General features: G+C 33.4%; 1 protein-coding gene across 5 annotated transcripts; it reads right to left on the bottom strand.

Annotated features, from left to right (window-relative positions):
- Positions 1 to 453: 453 nt before the first annotated feature.
- On the bottom strand, positions 454 to 22,239 carry LOC144447277 (uncharacterized). Of its 5 annotated transcripts, none has more exons than XM_078137199.1 (4): positions 21,957 to 22,239; positions 6,900 to 7,084; positions 5,016 to 5,192; positions 454 to 4,053 (listed from the first exon to the last, which is right to left on the bottom strand). In XM_078137199.1, the coding sequence occupies exons 1-4, from the start codon at positions 21,974 to 21,976 to the stop codon at positions 3,167 to 3,169; spliced, it is 1,269 nt and encodes a 422-aa protein (XP_077993325.1). In that variant the 5' UTR covers positions 21,977 to 22,239; the 3' UTR covers positions 454 to 3,166. The 5 variants fall into 5 exon arrangements, with proteins under 5 accessions (XP_077993325.1, XP_077993329.1, XP_077993327.1 ...); XM_078137203.1 differs by lacking the exon at positions 21,957 to 22,239 and adding an exon at positions 15,723 to 15,791; XM_078137201.1 differs by lacking the exon at positions 21,957 to 22,239 and adding an exon at positions 11,742 to 11,864.
- Positions 22,240 to 24,475: the final 2,236 nt, after the last annotated feature.

Consider the following 24,475-nt stretch of genomic DNA (forward strand, 5'->3'; position numbering starts at 1 on the left):
AAAATTTGACATGAAACAAAGCAAATACTGTGGATGGGTATTTTTGGTTGAAAATGATCACTAACATAGGTGGGATTATTTGTTTAGCTGTTATTTGTTGACTTCACTGCACTTGTTGTGTTCTTTGCCATGTTAAAATGTAGATGTTGACTTGAAAGTCTAAAGTATTAGCTTGGAATCCAATTTGTCTTTGTCACGGTAATCGACATTAATACTAAAAGCATCCCAGTACATCTTTTAAAAAAGCTGTGTTGTCACCGGGGACTGGACAGGAAATCATACAGACACTCATTTCAGATAAAAATATATCATTCTGCAGCAGATACCTTACAGTATAGTATCACTGACAAAAACTCAATAAAGCTGCTCCTGTAAAAACACTATATATTTATCCGGCTTGCATTACAGTACAGTCCAATCACACCAGTAACATGACACTAGCTACATTCACTATTTATGATTTGACTCAAATTCAGACATTGGAAATTTAATTAATTTCAAGACTTGAATCGGACTACATGGAGACTGACGCTGTGGAGCAAGAAAGTGACTACATCTAATGGGTGGGATCACAATAAATTAACATGACAAGATGATAAAGAGTCAGGGCAACTCATTAATGTTTAAGTATGTCCATACAAGCAAACCACATTATATCCTGACAGACAGAAAGTCTATCATTCTAAAAATATACATAAATTTAAACCATAAAACGATTTTCTATTCGGAAAAAAAAGATGACACTGACAGACTTAATTTTAACTAATTTCTTAATCAAGCGATAATATAAGACTTGGAAAGTAGGAAACATCTAGAGTTGAATTTGATAAAGACAAGTTGGATTCCAGCATTGATTAAAGTTTTGATTAAAGATTCTATATAAATAAATACTTGAAGAGAAAGACTATGGTAGATGCGCCCAAAAATACAACTTTTGGTTGTCTTCTTGGTAAAATATGACATACAATACTATTATTAAGTATTAACTAACTGTAAATGACATTTGTCCAGCATTCTACCCTACACTAGTATGCAGGTAGATTTTCACCTTCCTTATCAATATTCCAACCATCAACAGAACCCACCTCCCTTTCCCTTCCCCTCCTAAAAAATGTCTCAAGTAATATCGATCCAAATTACCTTCTTGCATTACACTTTAACCGCTGTCATAATGGTATGATTCATATCACCATGACAACATGGATATGGGAGAGATTTATCAGACTTATTTACTAGGCCATATTAATAGTAATACTTGTGTTCTCTCTACCCCTGTCAGCAGTTATCTCTGTTTAGACAGAACTCTTCCATTCTGTGCTTGTTAGTCAAGTTTCATTGCTTTGTACAGGAATAGGCATTATTTCAGTGTACTGTCAAACAGTTGGTGTGTTTACTCTTCCATTCTAGGGCAACACACTATAAAGTCAAGTCACTATTGAGTTGTCGTTTTTCTTGACAACAATTAGTTGTTTCACCTAGTATTTTTTTATCACAATTTAGCACACACTTTACCTACTTCTCTCTGTTTGAAATTTAGACAAAGTTTCAAAACTGACGACAATTAGTGTCTGGCAAGAGTTGCACAATTTACTTCTCTATGACTTCCCTAGGATCAACCACAACGTTGGCATGACAACCGTTTTATAGTGTACACTATATCCCCACGTACATCATCTCTGGAATTACTCCCTATAATACGTGTCAATAATGTTTTTAAATTTTTCACTACGTCAATCAATTTCAGTGAGGAGTTGTGATAAATTACTTCTAAATGGATAGATCAAGGTGTTTAATTTTACAGTCAGCTGTTTGATGTGAGGGGAGGTCAAAATTTGAACATTACTAGTAAACCTAAACAATAGAGAGAAATAAACTGAATAGATAACATAGATGAGAATCTATCAGTCACACTGTATTAATAAATAGTGAAAGATAACTATTCCAAAAAAATAAAATAACATGTTATCATTACACTAGTGGTCTCAAGTCTAATTTTTGTCTAGATTGTGAAAAATAACGGAACCAAAGTATTGTGTTGTGTACACCTATGGTATAATAGATTACAGTAACAATGAGCTACTATTGCCTCCCTGAGATCAATGACTTTCATTGAGCTGCAATATGTCTCTGAGATCAATCAATAACGGTTTCATTGAGCTGGTGTCTCTGACATCAATCAATGACTTTGTCTCTGAGATCAATCAATGACTTTCATTGAGCTGCAATATGTCTCTGAGATCAATCAATGATGATTTCATTGTGCTGGTGTCTCTGAGATCAATCAATGACTGTTTCATTGTGCTGGTGTCTCTGAGATCAATCAATGACTGTTTCATTGTGCTGGTGTCTCTGAGATCAATCAATGATTTTGTCACTGCACTGGTGTCTCTGACAAAAATCAATGACTTTCATTGCGCTGGTGTCTCTGAGATCAATCAATGACTGTTTCATTGCACTGGTGTCTCTGAGATCAAGCAATGACTTTCAGTGCGCCAGGGTCTCTGAGATCAATCAACGACTTTCAAAGCTGAAATATGTCTGAGAAAAATGAATAACTTTCATTAAGCTGGTGTTTCTGAGATCAATCAATGACTGTTTCATTAAGCTAGTGTCTCTGAGATTAAACAATGTTTCATTGAACTGCATTTGTGATCAATGACTTGCACTGAGTAACCATCTTTGAAATCAGTCAATGATTTTCATTCAGTAGCAACGTATCTCGGAGATCAATGACTTTCATTGAGTAACTGTCTCTGAAATCAGTCAATGATTAGCACTCAGCTGCAACTGCAATCAATGACTTTCATTGAGTAAGTGTCTCTGAAATCAGTCAATGAATTTCACTCAGCCACAATGTTTCTCTAAGATCAATGATTTTCATTGAGTAACTGTCTCTGAAATCAGTCAATGATTAGCACTCAGCTGCAACTGCAATCAATGACTTTCATTGAGTAAGTGTCTCTGAAATCAGTCAATGAATTTCACTCGGCCACAATGTTTCTCTAAGATCAATGATTTTCATTGAGTAAACATATTGAAATTAGTCAGTGACTAACAATTAGCTGCAACGTTTCTCTGAGATCAATGACTTTCACATCTCTGAACTTAGTGAATGACTGTTCCATAGAGTTGACAATGTCTCTCTGAGTTCAGTCCATATGTGCTATTACATTGAATTACTGAATCCAGATGAACAGTCTGCCAGAAACTGGTAACTGTCAGTTGTTTGTTGTTTATCCTCTCTTGCATAGGCTGCTGCTTCTAATGGTAACACTTGTTGTGATAAGCTTGGACTTGAACCTCCAGGTGTTGGAGGTAAAGGTTTGTGAATTCTGGGTTTTAAGTCCCTTCTTATCTTGGGTGGTGTTAGACCCAGTCTATCAAATGCCAATGATTGTCTATTACAACGTGAGAAAGATGAGGAGGAGGACAACAATGCAGCTTGTTGGTTGCCAAGTCTTTTTTCATGTGACTTTTGCATTTTGGCAAGTTTTATGTGTTCTGTAGCCCTGAGGAAACTGGTAATATAATCACTAGATACATAAATATCGTCCTTGGCAAACTTTTCCCGGTAAAATTCTAATTGTAATTCTTCAACAGACAAGTCTAAATCAGCTGAAACAGTATTGAAATCTCCATATGCTTTGCTTGAAGTTGTTCTGCTGTCCAAGCTGTGTTTGCGAAATGGATCCAACTTGGCTGTAGTATGTTCATCATTGTCAGTGTACAAAGGATTGGAGTAACCCATCTTTCCTTTCTCTGAATCAGAAAGTTTGCGAACAAATGCAGCGGGAATGAAACCCATTTGTCGTTTGTCATTGTACGCATACCACCATCTGTTGGACTCTTTATGCAGTAATGTTAGAACATGCCCCTTTAGAAATGGCAGCATTTGGAGATCATCAGTGTCAAAGTCTTGAATGGCAATAACTTCCCGTTCATCAGCATAAAGAGGTATGTAATTGTGGTTCTTTTTACTCTCTGATTTTGCAGTTAATGACACACTTGTCTTCACTGGGGTTGTCCTCATCAATGGCTCAACAAGTTTTAATCCTGTAACAAAATGGATGGAAAAAGTGGGATTTTAGAAATACAGTTTTGTGACCTGTACTATGGAACATGTCGAAAGTTGAAAATTGACTCACTCTGTCTGTCTGTCTGTCTGTCTGTCTGTCTGTCTGTCTGTCTGTCTGTCTCTTTCTCTCTCTCTCTCTCTCTCTCACATACACACATACTTAATAATTAGCTAATATCTAATCTAATCTAATGTAATCTAATCTAGTTATAGTTATTTAAACATTAGTTTTATTAAATTTGATTCACATTACAATAAAAAATTATATTATAGTGAGGTTTTTTCCCTAAGAAGAATTTTGCATTTTTCAATGTCACTTTTCCAGATGTGTTCAGACATAAACATCTTGTCATTGAAGATTTTCTAAAAGCTTAGTATGTTGTTTTGACAAGAATTTACCTACATCACACAGGTATTACTATCTTTAATCATTTCCTGTCACTAATTGCTTTGATAAGATTCATTTGTGACCTAATTTTAGACACTGCAGGCTGCATAACATTAATCTGGGAAATATTATGGGATGGAACTGACCTAATTTTAATGCGGTCAGGAAAAATATTATGGGATAGTGCTGACCTATTTTGACAGGTAGAAATATTATGGGATATGCTGACCTAATTTGACAAGATTAGTGGAAAAAATTAAGGGATGGTTCTGACCTGACTTTGTGAGACATGTTTGGTAAATATTTTTGGAAAGAATTTACTTATCATAAAAAGTGAAATCCCAGAATATATAGCGGGACTGTACTGACTATTAAAATGGTAAAATATTTATCAGATTACAGGCCACGGATTCTATACCAGGTTCTCACATTAGTTTTATGTTATAAGTGTAGTCAATACAATTGCATTAAGATGTTCTGGGCCTGTTCTAAAGCTCTGCCGACAACAGTTTTTCACATCTAAATTTGATAAGTGATGGAATTGCATCTAACCTGATGAATCCAATGGGTTCTGGATATAACAATTCAAAAGATGGCTTAGATCTCTAGCTTGGATATCTTGTCCACGGTCTTGGCTGCTGTCTTTCTTGACGTAGAACATCGACTCCAATGTCTCAATTAGATAGTGATTAACATGTTGTGATGTGCACACAGATATCACAAACCGACCTGTTGGCACAGAAAATAGAGACATAGAATCAGTCTAATATGTTACCTGTACTGCTGGGTATATGGCTAACACTACAGTTACATGTACCTTCTTGAAATTCTAAACATTGATGTACCTCCAAATAAATTTCAAATGTTGAGAAATTTTCTCAAATGGCCAAATGAAAAATAAGAAATTGTAACTTATGTTTCTACTTCTAGTGCAAAATGTTTGTCATCATAATAACCATATGAAATTTTAAAAATTGAAAAATATTACAAGTATAGCCCTAGTTATATTTGCCCATACCTCTCTCTACAACTGGTTGAAATAAAATATTGATAAATATCACAGCTACTGCTCAGTATGAATGTAATGATTTTGTATGCTTACCATTAAAATAGCAATTAAAAAATATTGCCAAATACTACATCTAAAAATACTGCCAAATATTACAAATAAAAATACTGCCAAATACTACATCTAAAAATAATGTCAAATATTACAATTAAAAATATTGCCAAATATTACAACTAAAAATATTGCCAAATACTACATCTAAAAATAATGCCAAATATTACAAATATAAATATTGCCAAATATTATAACTAAAAATATTGCCAAATACTACAACTAAAAATATTGCCAAATATTACAACTAAAAATATTGCCAAATATTACAACTAAAAATATTGCCAAATATTACAACATTTGTGTGTATGCACACCAAAAAATAATAAGGATGATAGCTATCTCACAACCTACATGTACTAAAAATGTGATCTAATTTTTGTATTATTTTGTTTTGACAATATTTACGGTATCAATGTATAAAATGTTTAAAAACAGAGTGCACGAGATCTACACCACATCATAAGCAGATGTTGTAGGAATTACACTTCAGAAATCTTATTTTTAATACTTGGCAATTTCAACAAGGACATATACATAATTCCAGTTACAAAACTACATTCATCTGGTGAAATTAGGAAAATAAGTTATTTGTTTTTCTTGTCTGTCTAAAACTTTGGCTTCCTTTATTATATCCAGCTGTATCCAGTTTCATTGCAAAAATATCATGCATTGACCATTGAGGTGGATGAACTTTTGCCAATTTGATTTCATCTTTTAAATGTGAACAATAATCAAATGTGAATATAAAGAAATAACATCCTTCTTACAATTGACTCCCCACAATTGACTCCCCACATCCTCACCCTCACTGGAAACTTTGATTAGGAAATATTGAAATGGATGAGTTTAGATGAGTTATATAGTAAGTGGAGAACATTTTGACCGTTGCTGGTACGAAGGTCTGAAAGCCACTTCCAGTGGCCTCATCAACTTTGTCCTTCAACAAAGTAAGGCTAGGAATTCTTTCCATATAGTCTAAGGCTGTCTAGTGTATTAATTGGAACCAAGGAATCTTGTCCGCTGTTTCTATTAATGTTAACTTGCCAAACACTCGGCATAATTCTAATTTGGTTCTCTTATCTATCTTAAAAAAACCACCAAATAAGTCACATGGTTTTATAAAAGTGTATGTAGAACAGACAGGGGCATTCACCACTATTGTGGTTAATATGCTTACACCGTTGTTATAGTCACTCTCCCTTCTACTAAATCTCTATTACGCACATAGGCATTCCAAGAGAAACTTGAGCATACAAACAATTTATTTTCATGCTTTAAAAATTGGTCTAAAATTAAGAAACTGTGTTGCTTACCTCCGCGATTATTACTTTGACGTACAAGATAAAGACCAGCTTTAGAGTTCGGAGACTTGAGCAGTAAATCTTCCGCTGCTTCTCGAGCTAAAAGACCATGAAACCACAGTGGAGCCTCCTGGTGTTTCGAAGGGAGGTGCCCACCAGAAGCCACTTGCTTCCGATGTTCCCTACTCATGGCAATGCTGTCGACAAAACACAACAAACAAAAATAAAGATTTGCAAAAAGCAGGAAAAAACTTCCCAAAAATTGTTCAAACGTAGTCCGCCTTGTAAAACACACCAGAGTTGAGTTTGAATATCACAATGTTTAAGAAACTTCACAAAAGAAACAAATTGCAGAGAGAGAGAAAAAAAGAACTGTGTCGCACCACAAAAACATGTCTATGGATGTGAGACTGTAAGGTGATCTGAGAGGATGTAAGAGTACAGTGTATGTTGATAGGTGACGAATGAGAGCTTGCTATGTATTGCTATATTAATTCACATTCCTGTGTGCCACTTTTAGAACATCTGACATGCTAAAGTGTCAGTTAACATCTGTTACTGGAGAGGCCCATCCTGTCACACATATCCCATCTACGTCATTAAGGAGTCCAACCTCCAGCGCTGACACACACACATAACATACACACCACATTAAGACCTACTTTCACAAAATTCGCTATATTTTTTGTCTTCAGTTGATGGATATTTTGCAAGTAGAGGTTGATAAAGATACCTTGGTATCTTTGGTCATTCAACACTTTGTTATGATTTTAGCAGAACTCTTTAGAGATATGATCAAATTAATACACATCACTTGCTCTGTTTGTGAGGTCTTATTTAATAACACATATACATGAAAGAAGATGCACTTTATGTCTAATGACAACATCTATCAACTTATATCACCATTTCTCAATAAACATTTTAAGATCAACTTGTGAATCAATCATATTCCATATCTAGAACAGAAGTAAACTTTACCAAAGAATTTGAAAAAGACCTTTTTTACCCAATTGATAAATTGATGGGAAAGTACTTGCAATGACTTCATCAGAAAGGAAGAAAGTCAAGTTCACTATTGAACAATTTCAAAAAATTGTACAAGTTCACTTTGTTAAAAACTTTCAGCTACTTTTTCTAAACTTTTGGCAAGGATTGTTATCCATAAAGTGCTGATGAATAAAAATTTGTTTTGAATATATTTTCTGGGGGAAAAGTTAGAAAAGTGAAAATTTCACTAGCATGGTGGTAAAGAGCTCTAAAAGTGTCCAATCTGATTAAACAGATACATGTACTATTTGAAGTTACAAGTAATGAGATGACTTATGTAAAACATAATAATGGTAAATTTGAACTAAGTTAGGAAAACTTTGTCAAAAGTTAATAACCTGGGACAAGAAAATCAACATACAGTACTATTTTTTCTGTTAAACATACCTACTAAAACATAAAAAAATTCTACTAGTACCATTTTTGTACAATTAGTTGCCCAAAATATATTTTCTTACTTTGTGTACTCAAGTGTCTATTTTCTGTCTTCTTTCCTCTACTTTCTGTGTCCTTTCCTCTATCTATTTTCTGTGTTCTTTCCTCTACTTTCTGTGTTCTTTCCTCTATTTACTTTCTGTGTTCTTTCCTCTATCTACTTTCTGTGTTCTTTCCTCTATTTACCAAATGAGTCTCATTAATCATACGACCACAGTCAGTTATTAAATGTACAAGAATGTCAAATCTTCCCTAGTAGTAATTCATACTTTTTGCAGCTGTTTGACACGAAATACAACACAAAAAAATAGAGCAAGTCAAAATTGTATTCACTTACTTTCCATTCATTTTACTTTAATTAATTTTTTTTAAATACTATTTTATTTATCAAAAGTGACTACGGCAAGTCCATCCAAATTTCATAATTTACGCACTTTTTTCAAATAAATTATTTTTTCATACCTTTTTTTTTATTTTTCAAGTGACTATCCAATTTTTAAAATTTAATGACTTATTTTCAAATTATTTTTTGTCTTATCATTATGAAATATATCAAAATAATCTAGGTACATCCCACCAAACTTCAAACTTTCACCATTAATTTTTCATTGATATCTTTTTTTTCTTCTTATTACTGAAATAAATATTCAACTGATCCAGACAAATCCCTAAAGATTTCAAACTTTAACCAGTGGTACTATTTTCAAATGTTGTCTTTCTATAATTCGTCTTACCATGCTGGTATATCACTTTCACACTCAAAATGTGCAGGGTCAAACAAACAGTAATTATGAAATACAACACCATAGTGACATAGAAAACCTCTTATCAACACATTCAGATTTTAAAATTAAAACACCTATTTTCAATTTTTTTTATTTTCTTATCCTCAAGAATAAAATATTCTTCATTCTTTTTTTTAACCACCATACATACCATGTTACATTTTATTTCCCTTGCAAGGAAAAGTGACAAGTTGTTTAGAATTCTTTTCTGATTAATATCACAGAAGGATAAAATAGGAAGTCGATTATTTACGTCTTTCATTTGTAATTTTCATTTGAGTGAAATAAAGAGCCAGCAAAAATAAGTTGGAAATTGGAAGTAAAGTATTTAGTTACAGCTATTTCACAATGACATAAAACTTTATAGAAAGTTTAAAATAAAATATGGATGAGAAACATTATGAATTTCGTAGAAGATATGATACATCTTTCCTTTATTCTATTAAACAGAGACATGGGCCATAGTTGTATGCTTTTTATGATTTATCTTTCTTTCATATGAAATATTACATATGTTATTATAATTACTAAAACATATCTTAAAGTGACCATATGGATGAGGATTGGGTATTTATTTTGGATTTTTCTTAATTCATAAAACAATTTTATCTTAGCTTTCTACTTGAAAAATCAATGGGAAACAACATTGACAAAGTCTGTGTTTGTAACTCAATATATTGCAATAGGCTAAAAAATAATATGTAAAGAGTTTGTTTTTGTACATATAATAACAAACATTAATCTTTTGCATGTTGTTGAGTTACAAACTACGACTTGGCGTATGTAACATTTTCAACATTTTTCAAGTAGGAAGCCATGACAAAATTGTTTTATAAATTAAAAATCCAAAATAAATACCCAATCCTCATCCACATGGTGACTTCGATGACCAATGGTTACCATGAGATATGTAACATAGCAGTTTGGTGAATTAAATGAATAATTCAATGATGTAGGTTTTGGTATACCATTGACATTGACATTGTGATTGTAGAGAGAATGTACATGTATAAAATCTGTCAATGCTTTATGGAGACGTTGTACTCATTTCAACCAACATACATTAGATACTGGAGGTGTATCTACATGATCTAAGTATTTCACATTCACTTGTTGGTTTATAATTAGTGGATTGCTAAGAGACATAAAATCACCAAGCATATCAGCTTCATTTTCCATATCCTGTCCAGTCTGTACAGAGAATCCCTCTATCATTTGTCTAGAGGAAATTGACAACTCGAAGACTTTCATTATATTTATTTTATATATTTAGCGTTGTCATAGCAATTAGATACTGAACTGCTAAGGTCTATATTACATTGATAACACACTGCATGAGGTACTACAGACAATATATAGAAGACTGTCATGGTTAATATTGACAGACATGAACATTATCACAAATTGACCAGAAAAATGTAAATCTATAACAAAAAACAAATAATCTGTTTTAATTTTTTGTTATTATAATTTCAATTAAAATGTATTTCCTCATTAGAACAGGCAAAGAATGCTATTTATAGTGTAACTGAAGTCATTTCCTTTGAGTATTCGCTATTCCCATCATTTTAACACATGTGCTCATTTCTTGACAACAACTAATTTTCAAAAAGTCTCAAATTGAAAGAGAAATTGTAAAAAGAGTCTGTTTTTATTTCAATACAATTTTATTAATACTGATTAAATTTCCTGGTGAATAGTTTCCTGATATGAAATTACAAAAAATATCATTGATATATGATAAAGATTGATATTATAAAATAAGATTTCAAAATCTGAAAACAAAACTTGTCCTCCTAATAAGGCAATTCTAAATATTCCATAACTTAAACTGAGATATCACACTGGACAGAGATGTTGCTAAATTTTAAGTTTTAAGGCCTACTTTGAATTATATATTTTTCTAACTATATGATTGGTAATTTCATAAATTAATCACACGATATCATACACTGATAAATCTCTTATCATAAATCTGATAACATAAAAGAATACACCTTTAATACTGACATTCTCAATAAAATTTTCAAGACCAATTTATCGATATTAACAAACCTAAACAAATAAGTAATGATTAACTAAAAATGATAATATAGTGTACAATTATTTACTGACAAAAAAAAAATATTTAACCAAAAAGATGAACGGTAGTCAATATAATCTTAAAAAATTATTGATATTTCATAAAAATGTGACCCAGAATAAAACTGACGAGTTCAATTGAAAGATGATTTATGAAAATATTTAAATACATAAGATAGAGTAGACAGGAAAGAAGATTTCACACCAAAGAGAGAATTATAACTATTTTATAAAAATATAAATATGGCAAAAAAATTGTACTGAAATACACGTTTGATAAATATGATGGGCAACAAAAATTTCTTACAACAATTTATCCATATTTCATAACCCTAATCACATAACTTAATATGCACCTACCAAAGAAGCATTTTACAAAGTACGTAGACATCTAGAAAGAGTTAAAAGTAAGTCAACGAAGTAGAAAGAATTCTTCAAGGAGAAATTATTAATATCTGACCACAAAATAATGACAAAATAGAGAGGTGGATAGATTTCTTACCGCAAAGGCAGCCAGTGTTTAGGAAAGATCAAGATGGGGGTACTAATTCTTGTAAATGAATATAAATGAAGATGCTAGATTGGGAACGGATGTACTTCACTTATTCCATGTAATATGTAGACATCACTCACACTAAATAGAATCACGTCTTCTGACTACAAATTAGACATCTATCATGTGATTGGTGTAGACAGTAATGACATCATAGTTTCCGGTGTGTGTCGTCAACATCAACATTTCCTAGTTTCCTGATGACTTTTGATCAGTATTAGCCTATCGTGTTACCAACTGACCTCGCTCTTCACATACCACTTCGTTTCCGACTAGTATTATTTTAAAGACCTTGCTTCATAAAATATTTGGCCGGATCAGAAAGTAAAAGAATAAATAAATATTTCTATGGAACTTGACGAATTTATTAAAAGCTTTCTTAGTGTATTTATTACTTGGAATAATTTTCAGTCAGGCAGTTTTAATTGAATGTATTTTTCATTGGAGTTGGTTTGCCCCGATGTTACTAAACGTCTGAACAAACATAGCAGTACTAAATGAAGTTGGGTTACTTATATTAATTGTCCATTTCGTAACACTATCTCACATGAGAACATGATATTTTCTCTCAATCTTGTACATTTCTATGATTTGTCCATCATATTTCTTATACCTTTTTGTCACTTACTATCAATCCATGTACGTAAACATAACAAGGAAATAAATATAAATTCTGAATATTTAATATTTGATTTCTTTTTCTCAATGTGATCCTGATTTCAATTTCTGAATTTGATTTGGATTAATAAAGTATATTAGATTATAGTAATTTAATAATATAATAATAATAATAATGTTAGTTTTTATATAGCACTTTCCCACTCTGTGCCCAAAGTGTTTTATAATTATTACCCCTGGCATGGACCTATAGTGGCACAACATTACCATTATTATTTCTATGTCCTAAATATCACTTTCACCACTTCATTTAAATTATGAATAAATTCAAAATCTACCTACGATGTAAATGTATTACACCCCGCTATAATCATAACTGAAAATGTATGCAATTTTGATGTTGGTTGCTAGGGTTTATATAATGTGTTACCATGGTAAAAAAAAAACATGTCTGTGAGTTCACAGACAGACAGAGTCAGACAGACAGACAGATAGATGGAAAGATCGAGACAGACAGACAGACAGATGGGTGGGTGGAAAGAGACAGACAGACAGACAGATGGACGGAAAGAGACAGACAAACAAACAATGTGAACACATACCACACATGATGCTACTTACAGAGAAAACATAACCATAAAAAGTGTTCTCTGATGATTTATTTTGTCCATTTTTAGAGATAACCTTTCTGCTAGGAAAAATCCCTGCATATAAAACACTCTCTACTTGCAGATAGATTTCATGTATTTATTTTATAGGGGTTTTATCTTCGTTTTTTTTTTTCACTCCGACTTTTTGTCATTCAATGGTTCTATGTCTTTTTAACTTTGTATGTTTATACATTTTACATATACTGTAAGTATTCTGTGCCTTTTTTTTTAGTTTTTAGTTCTGACTGTTTTATTTTAAGTCTATGTGTTGTCAATATCTTTTTATCTTGTTGCTTTTTTAAGAGGTAGTGTCATTTTTACTTAATCAGAGGTTGTCTTTTTTCTACTCAATGATTTTTAGGCTGACGTTTTTTTGTATGACTTTTGAATAACATGAAAATGAAATCAACAAAAATAACTAAATATTGTTATACTTTCAGTGAAAACAGAATTCTTTGAATATGAAAATGTAATCGTTACTTCTTCTCTTGAAGAAAAGTGAAAAATTCACTCAAAAAATTCATCTTTTCCTTCTAGTTCATCCTAACAATGTATTTCAGTTTTAAGATGGTATTAATTGTGTCATACATACATTCAAATCTTAACAGAATAGAAAATTTATCAATTCAACAAAAAAATTTCATCATTTCCTTCAAATTCTCCTTAATTCCAGCCTTATGACGATCAATGTCAATAACCAATAATCAGGTCAAAAGATCACATCTAGCTAGCTTTTCTAGTTCAGAATGAACCCATTAACAAAATTCAATGACTCCAAACATCCATCCAGCAATGTCACCACCAATTGGAATACCAGACGAGAGTTGACAATCATTTGCAATCTCTAGAATGACGCACAACTAACATCAATTTTATTTTATTACATATGCTATAAATCTTCAATAGGCAGTTGTCAGTGCAGTTTTGTCAAATATCAATTTTGGATCCTTCTCCATTTCCTTCCTTTTAATATTTCACACTAAATGTAGATATATATCTCATAGTATGACTACTAAAATATGTTGGTTTCAATTTGTAATCAGTATGCCAATGCTTTCTATAAAATTAGGATGTTAGGTCCTTGTAATCTCATCCAAACTTTTTATTAACATACCAGTGTAACTTCCACAATTGACCACGGCTATCCTAATAAGATATAGCGGACTGTGGTCTATTTTACTACTGCGTTCACACTTTGTGTACGAAACTGTAAATTTTTTTCTAACCCCCCACCCTCCAAAAGCTTAAAAAAACAACTTTAAAAGTCAAACTTTACAATACAAACCAGCTTTGTTTAAAATTACCTCAGGTAATATGTGTTTTCCCTTTTATCAACCCCAGTAGATTGGTAGATAGTATTTCTCTCTCCCTGACATCAATCCACCCATCTCCCATAGAAACTCTCTCCCTGACATCAATCCACCCATCTCCCATAGAAACTCTCTCCCTGACATCAATCCACCCATCTCCCATAGAAACTCTTGTGATGACAGTTTGTCCTATCAATTAATACATTAGAAGCATTGCCCCTTTTGAATTTTTCTGATTTGGGTTTTTCTTAACACTTCATGTCTGTTCAAACTTGTCTATTTTCTTTAAAAGCATAAAGATAAGAATGTTTTCAAGCACATAACCCCAATTTAATTTGTCTACGCTACCACAGACCTTTGATCAATTAAATTAAAGTGGCCATAATGATGAAGCATTTATTTTGCGATTATTATTTTATAAAACAACTTTATCGTGTTTTCCAACTTGAAAAAACGTGAAAGAACATCACCAAAGTCTGTGTTTGTACATCAATAAATTGTAAAAAGCTAAAAAAAGTGTGTAAAACGTTTGTTATTGTATGTACAATAACAAACATTTTATATTTTTTTAAATCTTTGGCAACAGATTGAGTTACAAACATGAACTTGGTATAGTTACCTAAAATAGAAAAACATAGTAAAGTTGTTTTATTAATAAACAATTCAAAATAAATACTTGTTTATCATCCCTGGATATTTCTGTAAGTTTGGTAAGCATCTCCACTTTCTCTTCCCCCCACCCAAAAAGAAAAAAAGCTTGAAACCAAATGACTGCAGTTCTACCAACATAGAAAACTCTTCTTTGACAAACTTTAAGTCATTGCTTTTCCTCATCTCCATTTGAAACTAAAGGACTCAAAAAAAACCAAAACAACAACCCAAAGACTGAAAACTTTCAACCAATTTTCAGCAACAAACTATTATTATTTTACATACCTTCCGATTTATCTGAGAGAAGTAAGTTCCATACATGTACATGTACATGTATACGTACGTCCAACAGCTTGAGTTGTATAGAAATCATTACCTACTATTCACTTTAACAAACTTGCTTTTCTCAATGACACACATAACTGATATACTCCTGATAAACTGACTCACTACTGACAAATTACAAAACTATCAAAAATTGTCAACTAGAACTTGAATGTGACACCAACTTCTCTTTATAACTCTACTCAAGAGACCTCCTTGCAAACGTGACTTCTTATGTAAATGAGATGTAAATGAGATGCAAATCTTTTTGAATATGATGTAAGGATATAAGCGTTATATGTGTTCTGAATGTCCCTGTACTTTCATTGCTGTGTTGTGTATACACTGGTCGTCATTGGCTCTGATCCAAAGTTCACCTTCTCAATGTCTACACTCTGGTCTACATGGCACCCTTGTGCTACCACTGGTTAGGCACTGACAAGATAAGGAGACCACTATTAAACAGTGGTTGTGGTTGGCTGAGGAGTCCATGACACATACATGTACAAAACCGCACTTGTCTGTTCAGTATGGTGAAACTACATAATTTAGCCAAAGAAGTGAATACAAGCATGATTATGTATTCAGATGTTATTGAGAATCACTCATTGATCAAGTTGATTTGCATGTGAATACACACATCAACCTTGGACATCCTGACGTAGCATTCTTCCCCGAGGAAGCCTCAGTCTTCATGTACCAATCTGATTACGCTATTTACACACATTGTTAGTCTTTTATCACAGCATTCTGTTTTATTCTTTCATTCTTTTTTTCATATCACTGCTGGTAATGACCACTTGCTTATCCTGATGTGTCCATCCCTGTGTAGACCCCGACACGAAGGGTAGCACTAATATATTTTTTTATCTAAAGGCGAAGTGTCACAAGTGGTCGCTTGCGAGTCAAAATGACCACAGTTATCATTTTTCCGTTCAAATTTTAACAAATAACAGTCATGTTTAAGTTCACTATTATGTACACTATCAAGTGGTCATTTCTCTATCTTGGTTTATGGCTGTCAGTTCAATTTGTTCACACTACTCAAGTCTTAATTTCTAAAAAATGTTTATCATACTCTTTCTTCTGTATAATAATCAAGACTTCAGCGTTAATCTCCGGTGATAAACATGATCATTTAAGTTACATATCATCATACACACCACACTACACTTTTGTTCAAGTTTCCTTATGACTGAGCTATATTCATAATTACCTTAAACCATTCTTTCTCTAACACCTTTTCACAAACACTTATCAATATTAATAATATACATTTCTCAATCCCGTAAAAGTGACAAACAAGAAAATCTGGCATTGATGATCATTTTTGGAAATTAAAACTCTCATCATTCTATTTATGAACCAAGAATCTAGCTTTTGTCAAATAAGTTATTTTTTATACTCTACTGCGAGGGAGAAAACTTCCTAATTAGACTTTCTAGATCTCTGACCTTGAGTCAGAGAAAATAAAACACATGCAGAACAGCTGAGTTATCATTTGTTTTCACTGAAAATAAAAATGTCACAGTTAGTAGTTTTGGGATGTAATGGTGGTAGCCATATTTTTTCTACTAAATGAATGGCCGTAAAGGTCATTAAAAAACCATAAAGGTCATTTTAAAACCTTGTGGTGACCGGAATTTCACCATGACTGTCTAGACGCCATTATTATGAAATAATCCATTGCTTCTAGGTCACCTTCATCTAATACTATTGTCTGTTAACTACATACACCTAGTTACACCAATTCAATACAATTTGTTTATTTTTAGCCCTTGATGGCTATCCCTTTTTTTCCCGTCCCCTTCAACCATGGGTTCTATTCATATTGTGTATTCACTTTACACCTACAATGAAGTTAGACTGACCGAGCCCTTGGTGGCCATATTCTTGGGGACAATTTACCCCTGTTCTCCCTCCCCTTCAACCATGGGTTCTATTGATAATGTGTATTCACTTTACACCTACAATGAAGTTACACTGACTGAGCCCTTCCTTGATGGTTATGTATATTCTTGGGGACAATTTACCCCTGTTCTCCCTCCCCTTCAACCATTGTTTCTTTACATACTTGTTTTATACCTACAATGTAACTATACCAAGTGAGCCCTTGATGGCCATATTCTCGGGTAACATGAAAGAGTCCCAAAAAATAACAGAGTTGCAGAAAGAAGGATATGTAAAAATGTGCATGTAAACTAGCAAAGAATAATATCAAATTCAATATCCTTATTTCCAGCCCTCAATAAAAGGCTATAATCCTGTGGACCACCACTTTGTTGACCCCCCCCCCCCCCCCCTCCACCTCCACACCCATCCTAAACCCCATCAATCACTGATTTTACTTTCCCTCTAAATGTTGTTTCTTTTATTACATGTGGTAAACAAACAAACCTCAATCATCATGAACTGCTTCCTCAACTTATAAAAACCATACATCACATTTCTTTCCACTAGACAAACAAGTTTTTATGTGAACACAAACATAATAAAGATACCACATAGCTCTCCTGGTGAGTAACTTGACTGTACAATATTCATTGATATAGGTAAAAGAGTAACTGAGTGTCCAATAGCAGATAAGTCTCTGAGCTATGGTAGATATTGTAGGGTAGGGTTTAATAGTTATCCTTGGTAGATAAAGTCTGACTGGTTAGTTTGATGTGGTAGATAAAGTCTGACTGGTTAGTTTGATGTGGTAGATAAAGTCTGTCTGGTTAGTTTAATATGGTAGATAAACTCTGACTGGTTAGTTTGATATGGTACTTGTAGATAAAGTCTGACTGGTTAGTTTAATGTGGTAGATAAAGTCTGACTGGTTAGTTTAATGTGGTAGATAAACTCTGACTGGTTAGTTTGATGTGGTAGATAAACTCTGACTGGTTAGTTTGATGTGATAGATAAACTCTGACTGGTTAGTTTGATATGGTACTTGTAGATAAAGTCTGACTGGTTAGTTTAATGTGGTAGATAAAGTCTGACTGGTTAGTTTAATGTGGTAGATAAACTCTGACTGGTTAGTTTGATGTGGTAGATAAACTCTGACTGGTTAGTTTGATGTGGTACGTAAAGTCTGACTGGTTAGTTTGATGTGGTACGTAAAGTCTGACTGGTTAGTTTGATGTGGTAGATAAACTCTGACTGTTTAGTTTGATGTGGTAGATAAAGTCTGACTGTTTAGTTTGATGTGGTAGATAAACTCTGACTGGTTAGTTTGATGTGGTAGATAAACTCTGACTGGTTAGTTTGATGTGGTACATAAAGTCTGACTGGTTAGTTTGATGTGGTAGATAAACTCTGACTGGTTAGTTTGATGTGGTAGATAAACTCTGACTGTTTAGTTTGATGTGGTAGATAAAGTCTGACTGTTTAGTTTGATGTGGTAGATAAACTCTGACTGGTTAGTTTGATGTGGTAGATAAACTCTGACTGGTTAGTTTGATGTGGTACATAAACTCTGAGTGGTTAGTTTGATGTGGTACATAAAGTCTGACTGGTTAGTTTGATGTGGTAGATAAACTCTGACTGGTTAGTTTGATGTGGTAGATAAACTCTGACTGGTTAGTTTGATGTGGTACATAAACTCTGAGTGGTTAGTTTGATGTGGTACATAAAGTCTGACTGGTTAGTTTGATGTGGTAGATAAACTCTGACTGGTTAGTTTGATGTGGTACATAAAGTCTGACTGTTTAGTTTGATGTGGTACATAAAGTCTGACTGGTTAGTTTGATGTGGTAGATAAACTCTGACTGGTTAGTTTGATGTGGTACATAAAGTCTGACTGGTTAGTTTGATGTGGTACATAAACTCTGAGTGGTTAGTTTGATGTGGTACATAAAGTCTGACTGTTTAGTTTGATGTGGTACATAAAGTCTGACTGGTTAGTTTGATGTGGTAGATAAACTCTCACTGGTTAGTTTGATGTGGTAGATAAACTCTGACTGGTTAGTTTGATGTGGTAGATAAAGTGTAGGGTTTGTAGATGGTAGCCGAAGTCTAGAGTTTGTATGTGGTTCACCATGTTATTGTTGACTGCCAAGTTCTTGTTAGTACCTGTTATCACTGCTATGTTGATGGTTCATTTGACATGTATGAATGGATGACTGAGTCCTTCAAATAACTCTAATTATTTGTTACGGCATGCTTTGGAATTCAACAATTCACAATACTGACAGTAATTGCTTCCAAGGTTGACGAATAAAAGACAACACTACATTATCATAGCAATTGTTACCATTCTCACCACACAGATCAAGTCTAAACCTTACCCTATCATATTAAACACTTCTTCTTTCCAGTAATTTCCAGTGAAGAATTTTATATTCTGGTATCATGTATAGACTGACTGCCCTGTGACATCTGAGATCAAAGTTTATCCCTTTGTAACAATGATAGTTTTGGACACCTATCTTTTAATGAATTGTATCCTGTTTATGGTAATTATTTCATGACAAATAAACTTAACTCTACTAATATATCGTCACCACAATACATTCACTGTACTACACACCATTATATAAACTTCACAACATTACATTAAATGAAATAACACATACCACACTACACTAAAACTATATACTTACATTGCAGTATACTAAAGTAAACTATACAACACTTATAAATGTTACACTACACTACACTACACTACACTACACTACACTACACGACACTACACTACACTACACTACACGACACTACACTACACTACACTACACTACATGCATACTAAATTGTTATTTCCCTAGTAGGTTGTTGAACCTTTAATCATGTTTTATCATTTCTTGGGAAAACCTTTCCATGTTCAAGTGCATATCCTGGAAAGCCCCATATCCTTTACACACAGGAACTACAGTATCAGATGTTCATTTCTAGCAATACATTAGTTAGAAGACCTACATATTCCATGACTAATCATATTGTTTCCTTTCATCACTGCTTTAAATCTACAATACAGGAAGCGGTCTTCCCGTTGTCCACTGGTCAAAATTACATTATTATCAATTAATTCCCACAAGACAGGAAATCTTCTGTAAACAGTGAAATATCCACCAAATAGTCAAACGTGGCTACAATTCTGCTGACTTGTCGATAAAAAGCTGTTCACATTGAAAATTTGGGGTCAATCACCTGGGCCAATTCTCTGTTTTAAGGCCGACTAAATAAACAAATTTTATATGATGCGTTCAAGTTCACATACTGGCTAAGAGACGAAACACATTTGGTTACAAATGTTCCAATACCCTATACTCCTATAGAAACTCATATTTTCCCTTTCAAATTTAAACTTGTCACCTGGTAATCATCGTTGCAAATCATGGCCTGTTTTACAGCACAGTACATAATGTGCCATCCCACTGTATTTCAAAGTGTAGCGGAAGAAAGAACAGCTCTGGATTGCGAGAATACTGGTAATTTATAGACATGTATATTTAAAGTAATGGCTGATAGCCCAAAGTTTAGCTGGTGTGATTATGAAAATAAAGTTAGCCTAGTTCCTATACAGTATCGTTACCATTAAACGTCCACTGTGGTTTACCACACTTGGAATCCAGACTTAAATAAAGTAAACTCACTACGTCTTTTCATAAAATTACAATATACAAAGAAATACACACAAAGTGGTTATAACTTATTAAACTTCAATATTACTAACTAATTTTCTGTTGACTATATATCAAGTGAAATAATACCTGAACTTCAAAAGAATGCTACTAGTGAAAATTTCTATTCACAGAGTAAAACAAATCATTGGAAACGAATCCGAAGTAAAGATTGTTATCTTAAAATTAAATACAGGAGGATCAGAATTTAACATGGTGTTGTGGCAGAAATACAGTGAATAACAACTCTCCCCACGTGTAAAAGTAGAGTTTCATATTTATACTTACATGACTTTATACATGAACAAACTGACTGAAAAAGATCGGCGCGAGAATCAGCTTTTCTGCAAACTTTTTTTGAACTCTACTAAGTATGTGGTAGAGATAAGTCTTGTTATTTGATGTAAAGTTCATGTTGTCTATGAATTAGGTAATGTCTAGTTGTAAATGCATGTATGTAACATGAGGTAACAACACACTAACATGTGTTATCTTGTGGGTTACAATAGAATTCAGATATCATAAAGTATATCCAGAAATGTTAATAATCAGATGGTTCTCAGGATTATGTACAAATCAATCACTTTTAAATCACTGTTTATTTCTGGAGTTACACTTCGGTATAATTTAGTAAAGATCAAAACACAGCAAATGTAACTCTTCCGGATAAATCTCAGTCACGCCTCAAATTAAAAGATCTGATTTGTTATAATTCATTGATTAGTACACAAAAGATGAGAGGTAAGTTATCACCTACAGTTTGCTACTATTCTGAAATATTCAAATAACTGCAACAGATTTGGCTTTCATTGATGACGACACACAATAACAACAAAAAAGTAATCCACACATGCAAATAAATCAATAGAGTCTGGTCGCTTTAAAACTTTTCATTGAATAGACGAATAGATGTCAAGACACTTATAACTCAACATAAATCACTGACTAGGTGAAGTTTCTGGATTTATATGGCAAAGATTAAAATAAAACAGTGAATAAATGGCTTACCTAATGTAGGCTCGTGTCATGAGGAACTTGGGACTTGTAGACCTTATCTGAAGGGTCAACAATGTAACACAGTTGCGGTCACAAAACACAAAACACGTACAGTCCAAATAAACTGAATTTTTGTAATCCTGATAACCAGATCCCAAGTTGTGTCAGTAGTAATTTTCCTTCAACTTAACCTTGTAATGTACACAACAACAACAACAACAACAAGGAAGGGATTGAATCCACGGGTGTGTGACGAGAGAGAGCTTTAGTTTGATATACTGAGAGCCAGAATCACACGAATCTGAGGGAGTCCCTTACAATACCAGTGACGTCACAGTGTGTGATATACATGACAAAGAGTTCAACCACTACACTATCATTACCTATTGGTCAATGCAGCATTGACATTTGTACCACATCACAAATGAAGCAATCCTCCAACTATACACCCTTTTGTGTTCCTTTACTTCCGTTCCTTTAATGCTTACCCTTGTTATGCAAATAGTGTATAACTAAAGAGCAGTCACCCAGTAAAGCCAGATCCATTCATGCATGTCAGTTCGTTTCCTCTCACTGTCTATTGAATTTAGGCCATGTCTATATTCCTATGCTGTTATTAACATAGCTAACTGCTTCACACTACACTGCTTGCCTGCCAAAAGAGTTATAACTTGTTGTGCTCCCTGCTGAAACTGGCAAGGTAAGCCAGCTGGAACACAACCATCTCAAGTCTGTGCATACACACACTGTGCTATGTGTGGTAGGCTGGTTTTCCACTGCCCTTGCTGTGCATGTTTGTCTTTCCTAATCTCAGTGACCACCTCATACTGACAGATTTGGGAGGGTTTTATTTGCACAACACTTCAAACTGTAGTGATCTCCTTAAAAACAGGAAGTGTTTGATTGGTTCCCTGATTGCAGGCTAAAAATAACAAACCAGGGATCCCAAAGTTCACTGTAACTTGTGTAAGCAAAGAGCTCTTCCGTTCTACCCTGTATAGTACATTTGGTCAGTTACATACAGGGTTACATAAATGAACCCCAGTTCATGTAGTTTAACTGTCTTGACCCAAAAAACTTTATTGCAAATGTGTGACTTTAAAGTTTAACATGAAATCTCAACTAATTTTTTCCCTTTTACATCCAACTTACACAAATTTAACTTTCACTTTTCAGTGAAATAAAGTATCATTTTCAATGCCACAAATTTGGCTTGAAATGTCTTTTTTATGCGGATCCCCATTTGAAAAAAAAATTGTTAAGATGATATCATCAATTCGTTTTTGTTGTGTGTACTTTACCACTGTAGACCAATCAGGTCTCCACAGCAATGTTCCAACGGAATGAAAAATCTGGGCTATGAGAATGTTATCATTACTGAACTTGCTAAGTAGTTTTGTCAAGGATATATTTGGGGGGGGGGGGGTACTATCACCACTGTAGAGTTGAACATGAACTTCATCAAAACAGTATTTTTTTTAAAACCTTGATAACCTTGATATAGCCCCACCCACTATAGTGGCTCACATTCTGTTTGTTTTCACTGTATGCACACTGTGTGATGTTGTTGAAGGTTTTTGACTAGCTACCCTGACTTTGTTTTCTTATGTACTTTTACATCTCTCTGTTAATGTTTGTTGTGTACACTTGATATTGATTGCCTGATACCTTGAACATGGTTGCTATGGAGAAACAGAAATCAAGTAAGTATGGTACTAGTATTGGCAGTGATTTGGCAAGTCAGTGAGATGGGACTGATTGCATGTATTAGAATTAGTCTAAGAGCTGAACCCGAAAACAAGGTTAACTCTCAACAGCTATGCAGTACAAAGTACTCCAGAGCATGTTCAGACATGAATACCAACCAGAAAGGAATATAACAACGGCCGGAAATATTTGTAGCTTGGAGTGAAAATACAACATTCATGATTTATTGTGTGAGAGAGGAAGCTAGGAATTGTCACCTGAATGGGTTGATGAATACAACATTCCACAAAGACCCCTCAACTTATCAAAACTAGTCAATTGTGAATTTCAAACTCACTAGGGATGCTACTTCAGGGGTCAATGCAGTTTCACCTTCATAAACTATTACCATGACATGGCTTTCATAATATTGAGAGTGTTTGTAATAACACCGTCATAGTTCAACAATTTGTCACTGATAATAAAACACAGAAAAAAAAAAGTTTTTTGATTTGTTATCATTTTCATATAATGTGGTAATTTACATTCATGATCATAGCTATCAATGATTAATGATGTTGGTTTAGATATTAAACACTGTAACACTGTTGAAAAAGAGTTAAATATGAAACACTTGTTTGTTCTATAATGATAATAAATGTCAAATTTGTCTATACTACTAAATCTCCAAGTTGAAAGTTTTTACAATGATTTATCACATGATTGCCTCCTGAATATGAATAGAATTCATATAGTTTACCTACTAAATGCATTGCATACATACACTGTAATTAAAACAACTTTAAATATGCACATTCCAGGGCATACATACACTGTAATTAAAA

Source organism: Glandiceps talaboti, chromosome 16 (genome assembly GCF_964340395.1).
Source record: "Glandiceps talaboti chromosome 16, keGlaTala1.1, whole genome shotgun sequence".
Taxonomy (NCBI): Eukaryota; Metazoa; Hemichordata; class Enteropneusta; family Spengelidae; genus Glandiceps; species Glandiceps talaboti.

What these genes read in the sequence shown, in the direction of transcription:
- LOC144447277 (XM_078137199.1), bottom strand. Translation starts at nt 21,976, where the DNA reads ATGACACGAGCCTACATTAG. An exon ending in ATGACACGAGCCTACATTAG is followed by an intron (nt 7,085 to 21,956) that starts GTAAGCCATTTA and finishes TTTTGTCGACAG; the next exon opens with CATTGCCATGAGTAGGGAAC. An exon ending in GAACCCATTGGATTCATCAG is followed by an intron (nt 4,054 to 5,015) that starts GTTAGATGCAAT and finishes ATTTTGTTACAG; the next exon opens with GATTAAAACTTGTTGAGCCA.